This window comes from Daldinia decipiens (assembly GCF_022478715.1).
Source record: "Daldinia decipiens strain CBS 113046 unplaced genomic scaffold F4813scaffold_21, whole genome shotgun sequence".
NCBI lineage: Eukaryota > Fungi > Ascomycota > Sordariomycetes > Xylariales > Hypoxylaceae > Daldinia > Daldinia decipiens.
The window spans coordinates 490,124-504,750 of NW_026054564.1; the positions used below are offsets into that span (position 1 = coordinate 490,124).

The 14,627-nt window shown below is 47.6% G+C and overlaps 5 protein-coding genes across 5 annotated transcripts; 3 read left to right on the top strand and 2 right to left on the bottom strand.

Moving 5' to 3' along the window:
* The first annotated feature begins 60 nt into the window (after nt 1–60).
* Nucleotides 61–2,476, top strand: F4813DRAFT_125084 (E set domain-containing protein). The gene is made up of 5 exons (XM_049238641.1): nt 61–180; nt 428–539; nt 1,627–1,949; nt 2,015–2,063; nt 2,118–2,476. The coding sequence occupies exons 2-5, from the start codon at nt 443–445 to the stop codon at nt 2,246–2,248; spliced, it is 600 nt and encodes a 199-aa protein (XP_049098725.1). The 5' UTR covers nt 61–180; nt 428–442; the 3' UTR covers nt 2,249–2,476.
* F4813DRAFT_125104 (serine/threonine-protein phosphatase PP2A catalytic subunit) lies at nt 2,155–4,272 on the bottom strand. The gene is made up of 3 exons (XM_049238642.1): nt 3,804–4,272; nt 3,480–3,713; nt 2,155–3,417 (listed from the first exon to the last, which is right to left on the bottom strand). The coding sequence occupies exons 1-3, from the start codon at nt 3,817–3,819 to the stop codon at nt 2,705–2,707; spliced, it is 963 nt and encodes a 320-aa protein (XP_049098726.1). The 5' UTR covers nt 3,820–4,272; the 3' UTR covers nt 2,155–2,704.
* Nucleotides 4,273–5,396: 1,124 nt separating this feature from the next.
* On the top strand, nt 5,397–9,246 carry F4813DRAFT_363252 (uncharacterized protein). The gene is made up of 4 exons (XM_049243679.1): nt 5,397–5,784; nt 5,857–6,215; nt 6,306–8,609; nt 8,663–9,246. The coding sequence occupies exons 2-4, from the start codon at nt 6,100–6,102 to the stop codon at nt 8,673–8,675; spliced, it is 2,433 nt and encodes an 810-aa protein (XP_049098727.1). The 5' UTR covers nt 5,397–5,784; nt 5,857–6,099; the 3' UTR covers nt 8,676–9,246.
* Nucleotides 9,247–9,464: 218 nt separating this feature from the next.
* Nucleotides 9,465–10,028, top strand: F4813DRAFT_397337 (uncharacterized protein; the record flags this gene model as incomplete). Its single annotated transcript, XM_049247932.1, has 1 exon — nt 9,465–10,028. Exon 1 carries the CDS (start codon nt 9,603–9,605, stop codon nt 10,026–10,028), a length of 426 nt encoding a protein of 141 aa, XP_049098728.1. The 5' UTR covers nt 9,465–9,602.
* A 788-nt stretch (nt 10,029–10,816) lies between these two features.
* Nucleotides 10,817–12,858, bottom strand: F4813DRAFT_397339 (uncharacterized protein; the record flags this gene model as incomplete). Its single annotated transcript, XM_049247933.1, has 1 exon — nt 10,817–12,858. The coding sequence occupies one exon, from the start codon at nt 12,856–12,858 to the stop codon at nt 10,861–10,863; it is 1,998 nt and encodes a 665-aa protein (XP_049098729.1). The 3' UTR covers nt 10,817–10,860.
* Nucleotides 12,859–14,627: the final 1,769 nt, after the last annotated feature.

Consider the following 14,627-nt stretch of genomic DNA (forward strand, 5'->3'; position numbering starts at 1 on the left):
GACAAGACAGGAAAGCCCCTCTCAAAGCCACTGGTGCACCTTTTTTTTTTTTAGCCCCGCCGCGCTTGAGCTGCACATGCAGCTTCTAGGAGCCACAAAATTGGCCAGAAGCCCCAAATTCTGTAACATCGTGTCCAACCCACCTTCTTTATATCAGATCGACATAGAAATCCCACTTAGGTACATATATTTCAAGTACTTACATAGCGTAGCCTGATAGCCTAGTTACACCCCTCTAGAGTCAAAGATACAAAGTCTCAAGGTACAAAGCCATCACCGCCAGTCTACCTACCCCTCCTAATCAATATTTTATCGCCCGTCGACATCATCTGTTATTGTTATTTACATCTTTCCAAAACAATACTTGAAAAGCAATACTTGAAAATACACTTACTCTTTCAAAGCAACTTGACTTACTTTTTTGCAGTAGAGCATCATCAAAATGGCATCTCAAGACGATAATGATCACTTGCCCGAGGAGACTCAGGGTTACAAGCTCTCTCAGCCTAAGCAGAGCTTGGCCGAATATCAGAATATGGGTATGTATAAAGGCTTCTTTTTTTCTTTACTTGGTCTTGCCGTGCCTTCATAATTCCCGTCTATCATTCCCTTCACGTTACTCCAGAGATATCTGTGTTTTATAGGCACAGAACAGGTGGGATGGAATTGAGTTTGGTAAGGGCTAGATGAAAAAAAAAGGGGGATGGAAATAGGACGAAGTTCACGACACCGACTTTAGACGCGTCTCTTAAAAAAACGCGAGAAGAAACATGGTCTTGAAATTGTTTGCTTTCTAAGGCTGGAGCCTAAGTCAGTCAATTTGACACTTGACTGTTAAGAAATTTCCAATCGTCGACAGTGACTATGGGAATTTTCAACAACCCACATCATACGGGACAGGCCCTTATCTACAAGTTTGCCATACCAAAGGACCTTTTTTCAGCAACACCAAGATCTCAACCAAGACTCAACTCTCTCAATCAAATCACATCATCCGATGCATCAACACATTTGCTCTCAATATGGATGCATACGCAACCTGTCCGCGACCACTTGGGCGTGCTGCCCCTCAACGCGTTGGGTTTGTTCGACGTATGGTCTCGATGCCGCTCATGAAGCAAACTCATGATACGACATACTCGTCTGGTTTCCATCGACTTTCAGAGGAGGACCTAGATGACCGTTTTGCGGAGCATTGCCCACCGGTTACAACGCCTCCCATTATTCCAGAGTATGACAATGCCCATACCAAACAATCCCCCAAGGAGTACCTAAAGGACCAGCTTCAAATTAGCACGACCAAGTCCAGTGATGGTGCGAGTGCATCACGGTCTTATAAAAAACCCCGTCTGCGCATGGATTTGTTAAACTGGTTTAAGGAGAAGCACACGCTGAAATCCAAGAAACACCTTTCTACATCCTCATCTGGGAGCGGACTTGATCCGGCCATGACATGTAGAGGATTACCGAGCATGATGCTTGATGAGGAGATCACGCTCATAAATTCATCAACCAACTCTTCTCCCATTTCACCATCCTTCACTACAACTTCACAAACACTCCAACAGACCAGGTCACAAATTAGTGATAGAAGGGATTCATCTAATTCGAATAACCTTGATATAGATGCCAACGACGAATCTCTCCAGCGCTATAAGCAGTCCCTCGGTCTAAGCGGCGGAAAAGATCTATCCGATCCCAACGACCCTCGAGTTTGCATCATTCACTCTCTAGCTATGGAGTCGTCAGGCCGTGCTCCCGTCATTATCGACCTGTCTGCTCCCGGTAGCGAGAGCACCCTCAAGGACCACCCCTTCAAGATTAAGGAGGGCAGCAAATTCACCATGGTTGCCACCTTCAAAGTCCAGCACGAAATTCTCAGCGGTCTCCAGTACGTCCAGGTTGTCAAGCGCAAGGGTATCAAAGTCAGCAAGGATTCCGAGATGCTGGTAAAGTCTACTTTGAGAACTATTCTCAACCTAACATTTGCTGCTCGATTACTAACACATCGCAGGGAAGCTATGCCCCAAACACAGATAAGCAGCCCCTATACAGCAAGCGCTGTGAGTATCCCTGATCTGAAAATTGACTTCCCAGATGATCTGATCTCCCAATAGTCCAAGAGGAAGAGGCTCCTTCCGGCATGCTTGCCCGAGGCCACTACAACGCCACTTCCAGCTTCGTCGATGACGACAAGAAGACTCACCTGCAGTTCGAGTGGAGCTTCGACATCAGCAAGGACTGGTAGATGCGGTAGCCGTCTACTCCACGGAGGGAAAAAAACGTGTTATCTGACTGAATGATGACGACCACGACAATAGAGGGAAGACAAAACGTCCAAAAAATTCAATGGAATAGTACTCTTCGACCTAGACGGTTCGGCTAGCTGGGGACTAGTACTTATGCTTATAGGGGACGGATAGTTGAGTGTAGATAGTTCATCTCTTGAGCATTTTCTTTGCTCTACTAAACAATTATGCCGCAACTTGCAGTTCTTTTTCAATACAACATCCAACAAAATGATTTCTTCCTTTCGAGCCTTTGATGGCGACGGGTCTATGTAGATGAATACGACGGTTGAAAAGGGGGTATTTTCTTATTCTCCTTCCTCCTACCACCATATATCGAGGTATCTTTATGGCATGCCTACCACCTGCTTGATAAGCCTGCTTATACAAATCCGGACCGGCCAATGGATATATTCTTATAAGAAATAATCCGGCAGCGCATTTCCATCGGATGTCTTCTCTCCTCCCTGTTGTATTTCCTTGTGCTGGTCATTTTCGGGCGCGGCCGCGAACACGTTGAAGAAACGCTCCCCAGCATCACTGACTTCGAGTACGCTAGCCATATTACCGCACCGGTAGCAGTAGTTGGGCGCGCTCCACACCGTGCTCAGCTGGTCGTCGTAGAGGACTTGGAATCCTTCCTGGCAGAGCTGGTGCGCGCGTAATATATGGTTCATCCCGTTTACTGCCAGGAATTTCTTGACTACCCGCGCGCCGAACTGATAGCCTGCCCCGCGGGGCGATAATGAAAATTCGTCTCTCTCGGGATCTGGGTCGGACCATACTAAGTCGGCCATTGGGCCCTCGTGCGGTATCTCCCGGAACCGGTCGATGATTTTGATCTGGTCGATGGAATGGATCGAGGGGGAGAGACCGCCGTGCACGCAGAAGATCTGGTCGTTTATAACTACTGAGAGGGTGAGGAAGTCGAACATGTCTGTGAAATAGTGCCAGACGTTTGCGTTCCCGTATTTGCGCGAACACTCGGTATAGAATCCATAAGATTGTGTTACGCCGCGCGACTCGTGGTTGCCCCTGATTAGGTGTACGCGGTTAGGGTACCTTAGCTTGAGGCACACGAGTAAAGATATAGTCTCGACGCTGAACATGCCGCGGTCTACATAATCGCCTGGAATACCCGCGAGAGTTAGAACGATGACAACTTTATGGCAGTTCGGTTGCATCACTTACCGAGAAATAAGTAGTTCGTATCCGGACACCAACCGCCGATCTTAAATATCTCGATGAGGTCGTAAAACTGGCCGTGGATATCACCGACGACGGTGACGGGGGCCCTGACGTGGACGACGTTGCTCTCTCGCATGAGCAGTTCTTTCGTCTTGGCACATATCGCCTCGATCACAGACTCGGCCAAGAGTTCTTTCTTATACAGGCGGGATATGCATTCATCCAGATCGACCGAAGCTATACGGCGGCGCACAGGTCAGACGAAAACCCCAGTTTGCATATATATATATATATATGTGCTTGTAATAATGTACGGGCGGGACCAACCTGGAAGCCCAGGCATGTTGGGCGGCTAGAGACGCAGATGCAACTCGAGGACAGCAACAACAGGTCGGTCTGTTCAAGAAGCGGGTTGTGGGCGACTGCGCGGGGCGGGCTTCCTTCTGCTCCGGGGAAAGGCAAAGTCGTGTGGGGAGCTAGAAGAAACCGCAAACATATTCGGAGGAGGCAGGGTATTCGGCGCCTCGCATGGGGAGAGAGGATGGATGGAATGTAAGTTGTCGCGGGACGGGAGGAAGGGGTTGTTGCCGCGCAAGGAAAGTGAAATTCGACCTCAGAGTACGTACCGAAAAGCGAACTCTTTCAAACCCTCCGTAAGGAATGAATAGGTACATACCATATCTTTTGGTGTTGAATCAAAAGCCGACAATGTGGGATAGCTGCTAGTCTCGGATGCGATGTCGACTTGGTTATTGGTTGGTAAGCTATCGTTTATCGCTTATCCCTTATCGCTCACTTCTACGCCACCCCCCCCCCCCCCCCCATGGGGCCATGGGCCATGGCAAAAAAAGAGCCGCGTTTGTGCGGGTGAGACTTGTTGGGCTAGGGGCTTATACAGTAGCTGTCATGTGCATCTTAACCCTATTATATCCATATCGTGTCTATATGCAAAACCTTGTCTCTATATGCAATATATATATAAGATTGGTACCCGTGCTTGAAATCGTCTGATTAGATTTTCTGCACTTTCAACTTCTCTTCTTTTTTCCTTCCCTATAGTTTCCCCCCCCCCAACTTCATCCTATGGTTTTCTATCACTTCCGTGTCTCGTAGCAATTTTTTTCCTACAGAAAAAGCAGCTGGTTTGCGCAGGCTGCTTATTACTTGATACATTTGCTCTATACGGTTTGATTTTGGGAGTTCGTAGTAGAATACCCAGCTTTTATTCCTTTTCTGCTTGTTTTTTTTTCGGCCTGGACTCTGGTGATTTTTGAGCCTTCATCGTTCAGGGAGCTGGGCTTTCTAATTTGGTGTCCGAATACTGATTTGTATTCAATCTTTTTCGTCCAGGCCTTCATTAGGAATAATGATATTTGGTAGTTTACCTTATGGCAAGTTAAGGTGTTGAGAATGGATGGAGCACGCAAAGTTGGTTCCTAAACAGCTTGGGCCTTATGTCGGTTCACCTATGTTTTATTTTCTAGACATCAAGGCCTACCTGTTGGGAGAGTCGTCATCAAATACCATATCTTCAATACCAAGACTTTCTTATGTTTGATGTTTGATATCTATCATCTGGCCTGGAGCCTACAAGGCTAGCCTCATGGCGTTGTATTATTGTCTTACAATAGAATTCTTTTGTCCTCATCTGAGATTAATTGCCTTTATCTTAGACCGTGACCATTTACCCGCTCTTTTCACGTTTTTTTCTATCTCTTGTAGTGTCTTATGTGCGTAGTCTAACTGAGGATTCTAAAAGTCGTGAAGCAACGTGAAGCAAAGTGAATCACGTCCGTACCTATTTCTAGTACTTCTAGTCTACGGCGCGGTCCGAAGTTTAACCGCTACCGCTTTGCCGCTTTGGTGGTGGTACCTTAGGTACCTAATGGCCGCGATGCCTTGTACCTTTTCTTTTGAACATTTCAATCTCACCCGTGAAACCTTCACTTTCAGCCCATCACTATTGATATTTATGTCGGGTATATCGAGCATCAATACCCCCCCCACTGATCATATCAAGCTTGGATTGCACTTCTATCGCAAATACAGAGCATCCTTGATGAATTTGCAACAATTATTTCCGCGTCATCGGAGTGGAGGGACTTGTATTGGTGGTGGTCTTTGCTTTGTCGCGGTGAGAAGCTGATCCCATAAGTTTGGCTCAACAAGGCAACTTATACCCAGGATCAAGCACCTCGCTATTCATCGCGTAATCCTTATATCTCTCTTATATCCATGAGCCGCGCCTAATTGACTCTATTCTCGAACCTCAGATGACATTGCCAACTGTCAATTTCTCTTGCCCCGCGTATGTTAGGTCTTGTCGCGACAAACTCACGTTTCCTTACTATATGATGTTGAAGACTTACTTCTATCTCAGCATGATAATCATATCCTAGAGCCTCTTAGAGCCTTAAGTACAGCAAAGCCTCGCAATCTGTAGATACGTACATGTCCGCTTTACGAAGTTTATAAACTTTGCTCTTTGCCGTTGCGCTCAGGCGCTTGGCAATTCACCAGCTTCGCTTCGTTGCCAACTACATTCTATACATTCTATATTAAGAAGACACGCTTTCACTAGCACACTGTCACTCTCGATTCTTCTTCCCATTATTCTATTAAAATGGCCCAAGTTGCCCCGGGTCTTGTGCCAGACCATAACGAACGGCCCTGTTATAATTGTGGTATACGGGGCCATATGTTCACTGCATGTCCTGAGGAGCCTCGGAAAGTGCCGGCGTAAGTAATCATGGCTCTCTATCTTGATCACGCGCTTGATTTTCCCCTCCACCTCATTATCCACGATTATACCGACTAAAAATATGTTAGTGGATTAGAGGCCTCCTGGGCGCGACAACAGTCGAGCAATAGTCCTCGTAATGATAGCTTCGTGTCCAACAAGCGAAGTAAAGGACCGGTAATTACGCGCTACCCCCCTCCACCTCCTCTCGCTTCTTCTCACCCGACACCTCCATTGCCTCGTTTCGAGAATTCTCCGCCTCAGCCCTATCATTCGGGTCCAATCCCGATCCCGGGCTATCCTCCGCCACCATCTTACGGTCCTGGGTTCGGAAGTCATCTGCCGCCGCCGAACCCATCCTATGATAGGTATGGACCTCCGGGACCACCGCCACCTGGCCCTCATCAGCCATTGAATCCTCCGGTTTACCAAGGCGCCTACAATTCCGCGTATGGTCCACCAGGCCATATCCCCGGACCCTATGATCATCACCATCATCATATTCCCCCTCCTGGACGTCCTAATCAGTATTTCCCCAATGACTACCCCCCTGGTCCTCCTGGCCAGCCTAGCCAGTACCCGCCCAGTCAACATCCCGTGGGTCCTCCGGGTCCGCCAGGTCCTCCGTATGGCGCGCACCAGCAATATCCACCCGGGCCTCCACCACCACCATATGCGCCGCCGCCCAGTTTCGTACCTCCGCCTACCCCATACGGGTTTCAGGGACCACCTCCGGGATATCATCAGAGTGAGTATAGCCCACCTCGGCGTGATCCTCCGGCCATTTTCCAACCATATCCACCGCTTGATCCTTATCCTCCGCAATACGGGGATGACAGAAATCGCTACGAGCGCGGTCGGGATCACCAGCGCCGTTACGAAGATAGGCGTCCAAATGAAGCTTGGCATCCTCAAGACGCGTGGCACGGTTCGCCGCCATCAAATGGCCAACCGTATAGAGATGAATACCGCGATGACTGGCATAGCAAACCCTCATACCGAGATGATCGACCTTCTCGTAGGCGGGGGCATGGTAAGTCTCAAGATGAGCGGCGTCGAGAGCGTCAAGATCGCCAAGACCGGTTTCAGCCTTATAAGAATTCAGACAAGTGGGATAAACATCACCGACGAAAGCACCAGCCAGCAACGACTCCAAGCGAACCAGTGCGCCGCGATAGGAGCTCTTTGGATAGAGAAACGCCAATAACGGCTAAAACAGATCAGGAGCCTGAGCCTGGCGAGATAGTATCTGAGCCAGCTTCTGCATCCGACCATGGTGACCCGGAGACAACCGTCGACACAACTAAAGATGAGAGCAATGAAGATTTTACTTGGGATGAGCGGACCATATTTCTAGAGCTCCCGCTAAGTAGCAAGGTAGACCCGATTGCAGCACCTTTACCGGCGCAATACTTCGAGGATATAATGATACCTCCAGCATTCGACGCTAAGGCTTTGAAGTCGCGGTACATCACGCCGCGTAACGTTGATGATTTTGCGCAAAGCATCCGCGAAACTCGGGATTGGCAGGTAATGCAGCATCATCCTATGTTTTTAGACCCGACGGAAATTCGGCTTGAGAAGTTAGATGATTACAATAAGGCAATTCAGAAGGACCTGAATATTAAGGGCAGTCGCCGAGATCGCTCTGGAAACTCAAACGACACTGGCAGACATCGCTTCAACAATTCGAAAGGACCAGGCCGACACCAGGGAAAATATCAAGATTCACACTACAAATCAGATCAAAAGAAGAGGAGATGGACCGATTTCCACGACGACACCGATGACTTCAAGTCAGAGAGGCGTCACCGTGATTATCCATATGATGATCCATCCAACAAGAGGTTGAAATTTACATCGCCACCCGAACCCGGCGAGTTAGTCGAGGCCGATTCTCAGCAACCCCCTTACACGCCCTCAAAGGCGCCTGTTGTACCTACGGATGATGCCAAATGGACCCAAGGGCCAAAAGAAACTCTGGATAGCCAATCGCGACTTGAAAGTCTTGATAATAGGACCAATGGATCAAATCAAGAAACTGTAGCCCAGCATATTAATCTATCGCTACCAGATGATCGGGATAAGGCTAATGCGCGGCCGTCAACACCGTTAGGCCAGACAGTGGACATACCCCAGCCACATAGCCGGCCATCGAGCAGACAGAGTTCTAGAAGCGTCAACAGAAGTCGCCCAGCCAGCCGACGCTCTTCATTCGGAACTGATATATCTGAGTCTCAAGGATCGCCACTTGATCCTATCGAACGCGAACTACTAGGGCTTGGGCGACCTTCAACCAGTGGCACGGATAGTGGAGGAGAGTCAACAAAGAGGCAGTTGAGCGATACAACGCCCAAATTCAAGCGTCGACAACCTACGCTTGAGGCGTACTCGTAAGCTGCCCCTACGCTCCCCCCGTTTACTTTTGATCACTAATAGGACTTAGGCGTCGTTGGTAACGATATAATATCGAAGAGTTTCACAATGATAAAGACATTTGTTCTATACGAATCATGGGGCCGTACAAGATTTCCATTCAAGGATAATGTGTTCTAATGGGAGCTAAGACGCTTCTTGGAGTCCTTCACCAGCACAATGATGTATGAGGTACGACTTGGTACGAGTAAGCATCTGCTGCTTACCAACACGATGACTCTAATATCATACCCATAGTATACTAAAGTCACGGCTTGAAAATTCATGCATAAAACATAACACAGTTCCTATTCTTAGGGGGGAGGGGGGGTAGATGTACATAGCGGTGGGGTGGAAGGCGTTTTCTATAGGTGCATTGGATAAGGTGGGAAAGGTCTGCAAAGTCCCAAAGGTGTCCGGAGCCTTCATGTTTTATTTTCAGCGAATGTATGATGTACCAATACTGTATACAGGGCCACGAGTGGTTGGCTGTACATTCATTGGAAATTCAAACTGGGAACAAAGCCCAGGTATAATGAATTCTGAATTTCACAGCAGCTAGCTATGTATAATTAGCTTGTAATGACGAATACCTAAATTCTGTGGCAATATTACCGAAGTTCTTTTCTTATTGTCTTAAGTTGTAACAGTTGTTCGTGGCTCTTCTATTAGTTACTCCAACATCGGTCTTTATCCTTCAGTTTCACCAATACATTATACAATCGTGTCTCTCTGTTCATACACATCTCCTTTGTGTGTAAGATACAATTAATTATATTAATATCCCCCTGGAATATCATAATTATTTTCTATTCAGTAAGATAAAGTGTCACCTTCAGCAATCCGAAACCAGCTAAACCTCCTTTTTGCCCTTAGTCACCTTTCTATCCTCGCCTTAGGCCCTAGTCGTAAGAGTGAGGTGAGATAAGAGCCCAAAATTCTAGAATCCGATTGAAGGTAATCCTGCCAAGATGTGTACCGGTACGTGTTGGGTATACAAGTGCAGCCGATGCAGCGGAACCATCCTTAAAGACACCAACGTCTCGGGGCACACGTGCAACGCAGCGCGACGGAACAGGAGCCGCGGATGCTGCCGTACGGGCATCGAGTTTACGTTTTACGATAAGGATTCCGACGAGATGTGCGCGCTGTGCGAAATCGCCGAGGAGTTAAATATGATCAGCGCCGAATCCGACTACGAGTCCTGTGCTAGTAGCATTTCTGGGGAGTACGAGTCTTGCGTTAGTGTCGTTGATGATGATGATGATGATGATGGCAAGGATGGACAGGTGGGGGGAGATGAAGAGAATGAGAATGAGAATGAGAATGAGGAGGAGGAGGAGGAGGAGGAGGAGGAGGAGGAGGAGGATGACGGAGGTGTCAAGTTAAGTCCTTGAAGCTTTCCATACCCGGAATAGAGAATTTTGTCGGCGGCGCACGGCAATGATGCTGAAAAAGGGGTTGGTAAATTAGAAGGACACATTTGTTTTTTAGTCGCTCGTTTGGTGGAAGATCAGTAAGTACCTAGACATCCCATACCCTGAGCACATACACGATATCTAGATAAAACTCGATCGATAGGCATGAATATACTTTCACTTGTTAACCTCTAGCAAAAATATTATCCAAACTTTTCGTGTCGTGTGTATATGGTGATTTTCGTGAGGTTCACAGTCTTATAGCTTTGACGCTGACTAGATGTTTTAGACATTTTGATATACAAGCTTCAACTTTAAACTATGGCAACTTGATGGGGCGTTCAATATGAAGGAATGGATTTACCTCTGATGAATAACATAAAGCTGTATTTTATGATAATTATTTTAATTTCTATGGCTTACTGAGAGTCAGTGTCAAGGCCAAAATGGAACATTCGAGGCAGTTTGAATTATCATTCACAAGAAATAGAAATAGCTCAAGTGTTTTTTCATTCGGGATACATGTGTAAAATTATTAAATTTAATCCTATATATAGAGAATATTAAGCATGGTGCTGTTGAACCAGCAACCCCGACTTCTAACAATGAAGTTGTTTAATCTTAATCCTTATTAACGCTGCACGCACAAGTATCCACATATGTACATATATTATCATTAGTTCATATTAACCGGCAGCTAACCCAATCTATTGTCTCTCCAGCCGAAACGGCGAGTTCCAAGGGGCAGACCACCGGGATATTAGGGGGGCACGCGAAGACTCTGCTATAGAGAGTATAGAGGCGCTTTTCCTTAGTTGCGGAGCTGGCCACAGGCACCGTTGCCAACCACCATGTTGGTGCTGGACACAGCAACGTGGCCGAAGGTTCCGACACGGTTGCCGCCATTGCAGACGCCGTAGTCCTTGACGGTGTAGCACCTGCCGACGGTGCTGTAGGCGAAACCACCGCAGTGAGCAGTAGTAGCGCAGAGAGCACAGCAGTCGGTGGCAGAAGGTATGGTGCCCTGGTCGATGAGGGAGCCGTATAGGTAGTTGATGCTCTGGCGGTTGAGGGTAGAAGCAATGTTGTTGCTAGCACACTGGGCGTAGGCGGTGGGGGTAGGACCGACGGTGAGGGTAGTGGAGGCGGTGGCAAGGACCGTAGTCGTAGTGGGCACATACGAGGTAGTCTGGATAGTTTCCGTAACAACGTCAGTGATGGTAGTCTCGGCCGGGATGGGAACCTCGGTGGTAACGGTGGTGATAACGCTGGTGGTGGTATCTGTGACGGTTGAAACAGGAGCAGTGAGGACCTGGACGGTGGTCAAGGTCGAGGCGGTCGAGATCGAGGTGGTATAAGTTGTAGTGCCACAGGCGACTGTGGCAACATAGGTCTGGATATCTCCAGCGTTAAAGACAGGAGTAGCAACAGGACAGCCGGCGGTAATTGTGCGGCCGGCAAGAACGCGGTTAACAGTGCGGGCTACAACGTTAGGGAGGGCAGACTTGATAGGCGTGAAACCAGCAGGCGTGGCAACGGTGGTTGTGGTGGGCAACACAGTGATAACGTTGGTGGTGGTGTCGGTAACAATATCAGTGGTAGTCTCGATATTTGTGAACGTAGTGTACTCGGTCGTGGTCGTGAAGTAGGTGTCCGTAACCTGCGTATCGGTCTCGGTGTTAGTAACAGTAGTGAAAACTGTAGTAGTGGTAGTCGAGGTGGGCGTAGAGATGATCTCCTCAGTGGTGGTAGCAACCACAACAGAGGTCTGAGTAACAGTGCCGGTCTCCAGGGTGGTGTAGATGAAAGAAGGAGGCTTCTGGGCAAAGGTCGTTCGGCAGGTGGAAGTATCCTCGACGATAGGAGCCTCATAACCAGGAGCAGGACCGGGATTGGAGCAAGTACCACTGCAGGTTGCGACGATCAATGAACCACTCTTAGCGCCGGCGTCTTCAACAGAGAAAACACCCTCGTTAACACGGGCACCGTAGGTTGAGCAGATACGGTTCTTGAAAGTGAAGCTGATACATAAAGACGTGTCATCACACCTGCCGAGACAGTCCTCGAAGCTGACCGAATCGTGCATAGATATCCAGTTACCACGGATGCTGAAGTCATCCAAAACATCGTAAGAACAGCCGCAAGAGCTAGTTCCGACAACGAAGTCGGTCGGGGTCGGGCAAGGAGCAGCTTCCGAAGAGCTGGATGCAGAGCTCGAGGATGTGGAGCTTGGCACGAACGAGGAAGAGAAGGACTCCGTGATAGAGAAGCTCGAGGAGGAGCTAGACGCGGGCACCGATGAGGACGATGTAACGAAGAAGCTCGAAGAGCTAGACGCAGGTACAGACGAGGATTCTGTGATAGAAAAGCTTGAGGAACTAGACGCAGGCACCGAAGAGGACTCGGAGAAGGAGTAGCTTGAACTGCTCGACGGGTCTACCGAGCTGCTGGATGCGGGCACAGAGGAGGACTCGGAGAAAGAGTAACTTGAGCTGGTGCTCGACGCGGACACGGAAGAGGATTCCGAAATGGAGTAGTTAGAGCTGCCTGATGGGCCTACAGAGCTGCTGGAGACAGCGCCGGAAGAAGACGAAGACTCCCTCGGGTATCCGCTGGAGGAAGTGCTGGTAGCGGCATACGAGGATCCCGTTGACGAAGCACCCGACGAAGCCGAAACTCCAGGATACCCAGTTGCTCCCGAGGATGAGCTTGAAGCGCCGGCACCAGGGTAGTTGGACAGAAAAACCGACTTACACCTAGCCGCAGCCTCCCTCGCAAGGAGGGCTACAAGGACAGTCTCGAACCTCATGTTGACGAAGACACACTGGTGAGCAAAGTAAAACGAAGGACTTTGAATGAGTGTAAAGAGCGACGAGAGACAAAGGCTGGTGGTCGAAATTCAGAAACCGGTCTCATCGCGGTCTATTTGAATGCATTTCTTAATGTGACCGGCATCAGGGGAATCCAATACTAGAATCCTCATCCATCACGTAGCCTAGTAAGATGGCTCTATTTCTCTTCTGACTAATTAAGCCGCCTACGAGTATCCTCAATCGATGCAGAATCTAAAGCAGACATCTAGCTGAGAGCTAACTTCTCTGGGTACGAGCTGCCGTTAGAATCGAAAGGTGACAGAGCGTCTAGAGAGTCTAGACCCAGCCGTCAGTGCTTTGTGGGGTAGCTGAAAGCCTCAGTCGTCGACTATCGAGTAGCTTGGACTGACCTATATACCAGGTACTAAGCAGCTAGAGAGCGGCTGCGTTCCACACGTGGTTGAGATAAGCGAGTATTGTGGAAATTGCTGTATACTTCGACGTAAACAATCGAACTCTAGCTAATAAACGCCTAGGTCAGATTACTGACAGCTTGGACTAGGCGATTTACCCCTGACTAGCGTCTAGCGTCGGTGATGTTGTGCGTAGCTCGCATCTAGTCTTTTCTACAATTAGCTACTTTAGTTTATGAAGAATGGGATTTTGCTCTAGTTAGTATCGTAAGGTATAGACAACCTACATCCCTCATTCAGCAGAACCGAGGAATATGCTTAACGGGGAATATTTCGTTATATCTAACGTCAGATTACATGTGATACTTCCTTTACCGATATATAGACGAATCACTTTTTGACAATGAGAGAACATGGAAGGAAATATGACGAACATCTATATTATATACCACATTTCAATAGTTGTTGGACCATCATCGCTTAACCTTGACTAAAACCACTGCTTATGGTAGAGATTTTGTTGATCTACTATGTATGATGCATATTTTTTTTAAAAAAATATCAGAGCCAGAGGCAGAGTTAATGTGAGGGTAAAATTACCAATAACTAACCGAAAGCCCACGAACTAAATAAGCATCTTGTCATATAATAGCACTACGTAGAACTGCACCGTATCGTACCACTCTATTCGAGACTAGACGCTATAAGCTTGCTCCGTTTATAAGTCGGTTGTCTACTAAAACCCGAGGTCCACTAGAAAGAGCCTGTTCATGGCTCTAAGTTCTTCTAGGATCTATTTAGAAATACAGGAAATTATAGAGCAATATAGAAGGCAAGTTGTGCTCCAGTAGCGGCACCGGCCGTCATTCGTACGCTTTCATCTAATAATCCTGTTGATAATTGAATATAGAGTGTATATATAGTTGAGTTATTGTATCAAGTTGGCTTTATTCATCTAATTAAATAAGTGAAGTATAACAAAAATACCTACCCATGCAATTAGGTACTATTCATCACCATCCTGGAAGAAATGTTCCTTAGTTAGGTTCGTAGTTTATCAGAGGAGACGGCGAAAATTTAGCGAGACATTTCTTTGATAGAAAAGAACTACCTGGGCGGGTCTTCCTCGAGAGCGATGCCGAGGCAGATCCAGATCCCCCGAATTCGCTCTCTTCATCGGGGCCTGGAAGCCTAGTGATGGTTTTCATATTAAATAGTCGGTATGATCTACCTGGAGTATTTCAAGAGAGGCAATTCCCGTTGTCTGAGGAGAAGTGAAAAAGTCGTGCTGTTTTCTGTACTGGTACTGTGACGAATAGAGAGTATTATTATGATCCTTATATTCATATATA

Coding starts and splice junctions, on each gene's coding strand:
- F4813DRAFT_125084 (XM_049238641.1), top strand. CDS start 443: ATGGCATCTCAAGACGATAATGATCACTTGCCCGAGGAGACTCAGGGT. Junction 540..1,626: donor GGCCGAATATCAGAATATGG/GTATGTATAAAG, acceptor ACCTTGATATAG/ATGCCAACGACGAATCTCTC. Junction 1,950..2,014: donor GCAAGGATTCCGAGATGCTG/GTAAAGTCTACT, acceptor AACACATCGCAG/GGAAGCTATGCCCCAAACAC.
- F4813DRAFT_125104 (XM_049238642.1), bottom strand. Junction 3,418..3,479: donor TACGAACTACTTATTTCTCG/GTAAGTGATGCA, acceptor CGGGTATTCCAG/GCGATTATGTAGACCGCGGC.
- F4813DRAFT_363252 (XM_049243679.1), top strand. CDS start 6,100: ATGGCCCAAGTTGCCCCGGGTCTTGTGCCAGACCATAACGAACGGCCC. Junction 6,216..6,305: donor GAGCCTCGGAAAGTGCCGGC/GTAAGTAATCAT, acceptor AAAATATGTTAG/TGGATTAGAGGCCTCCTGGG.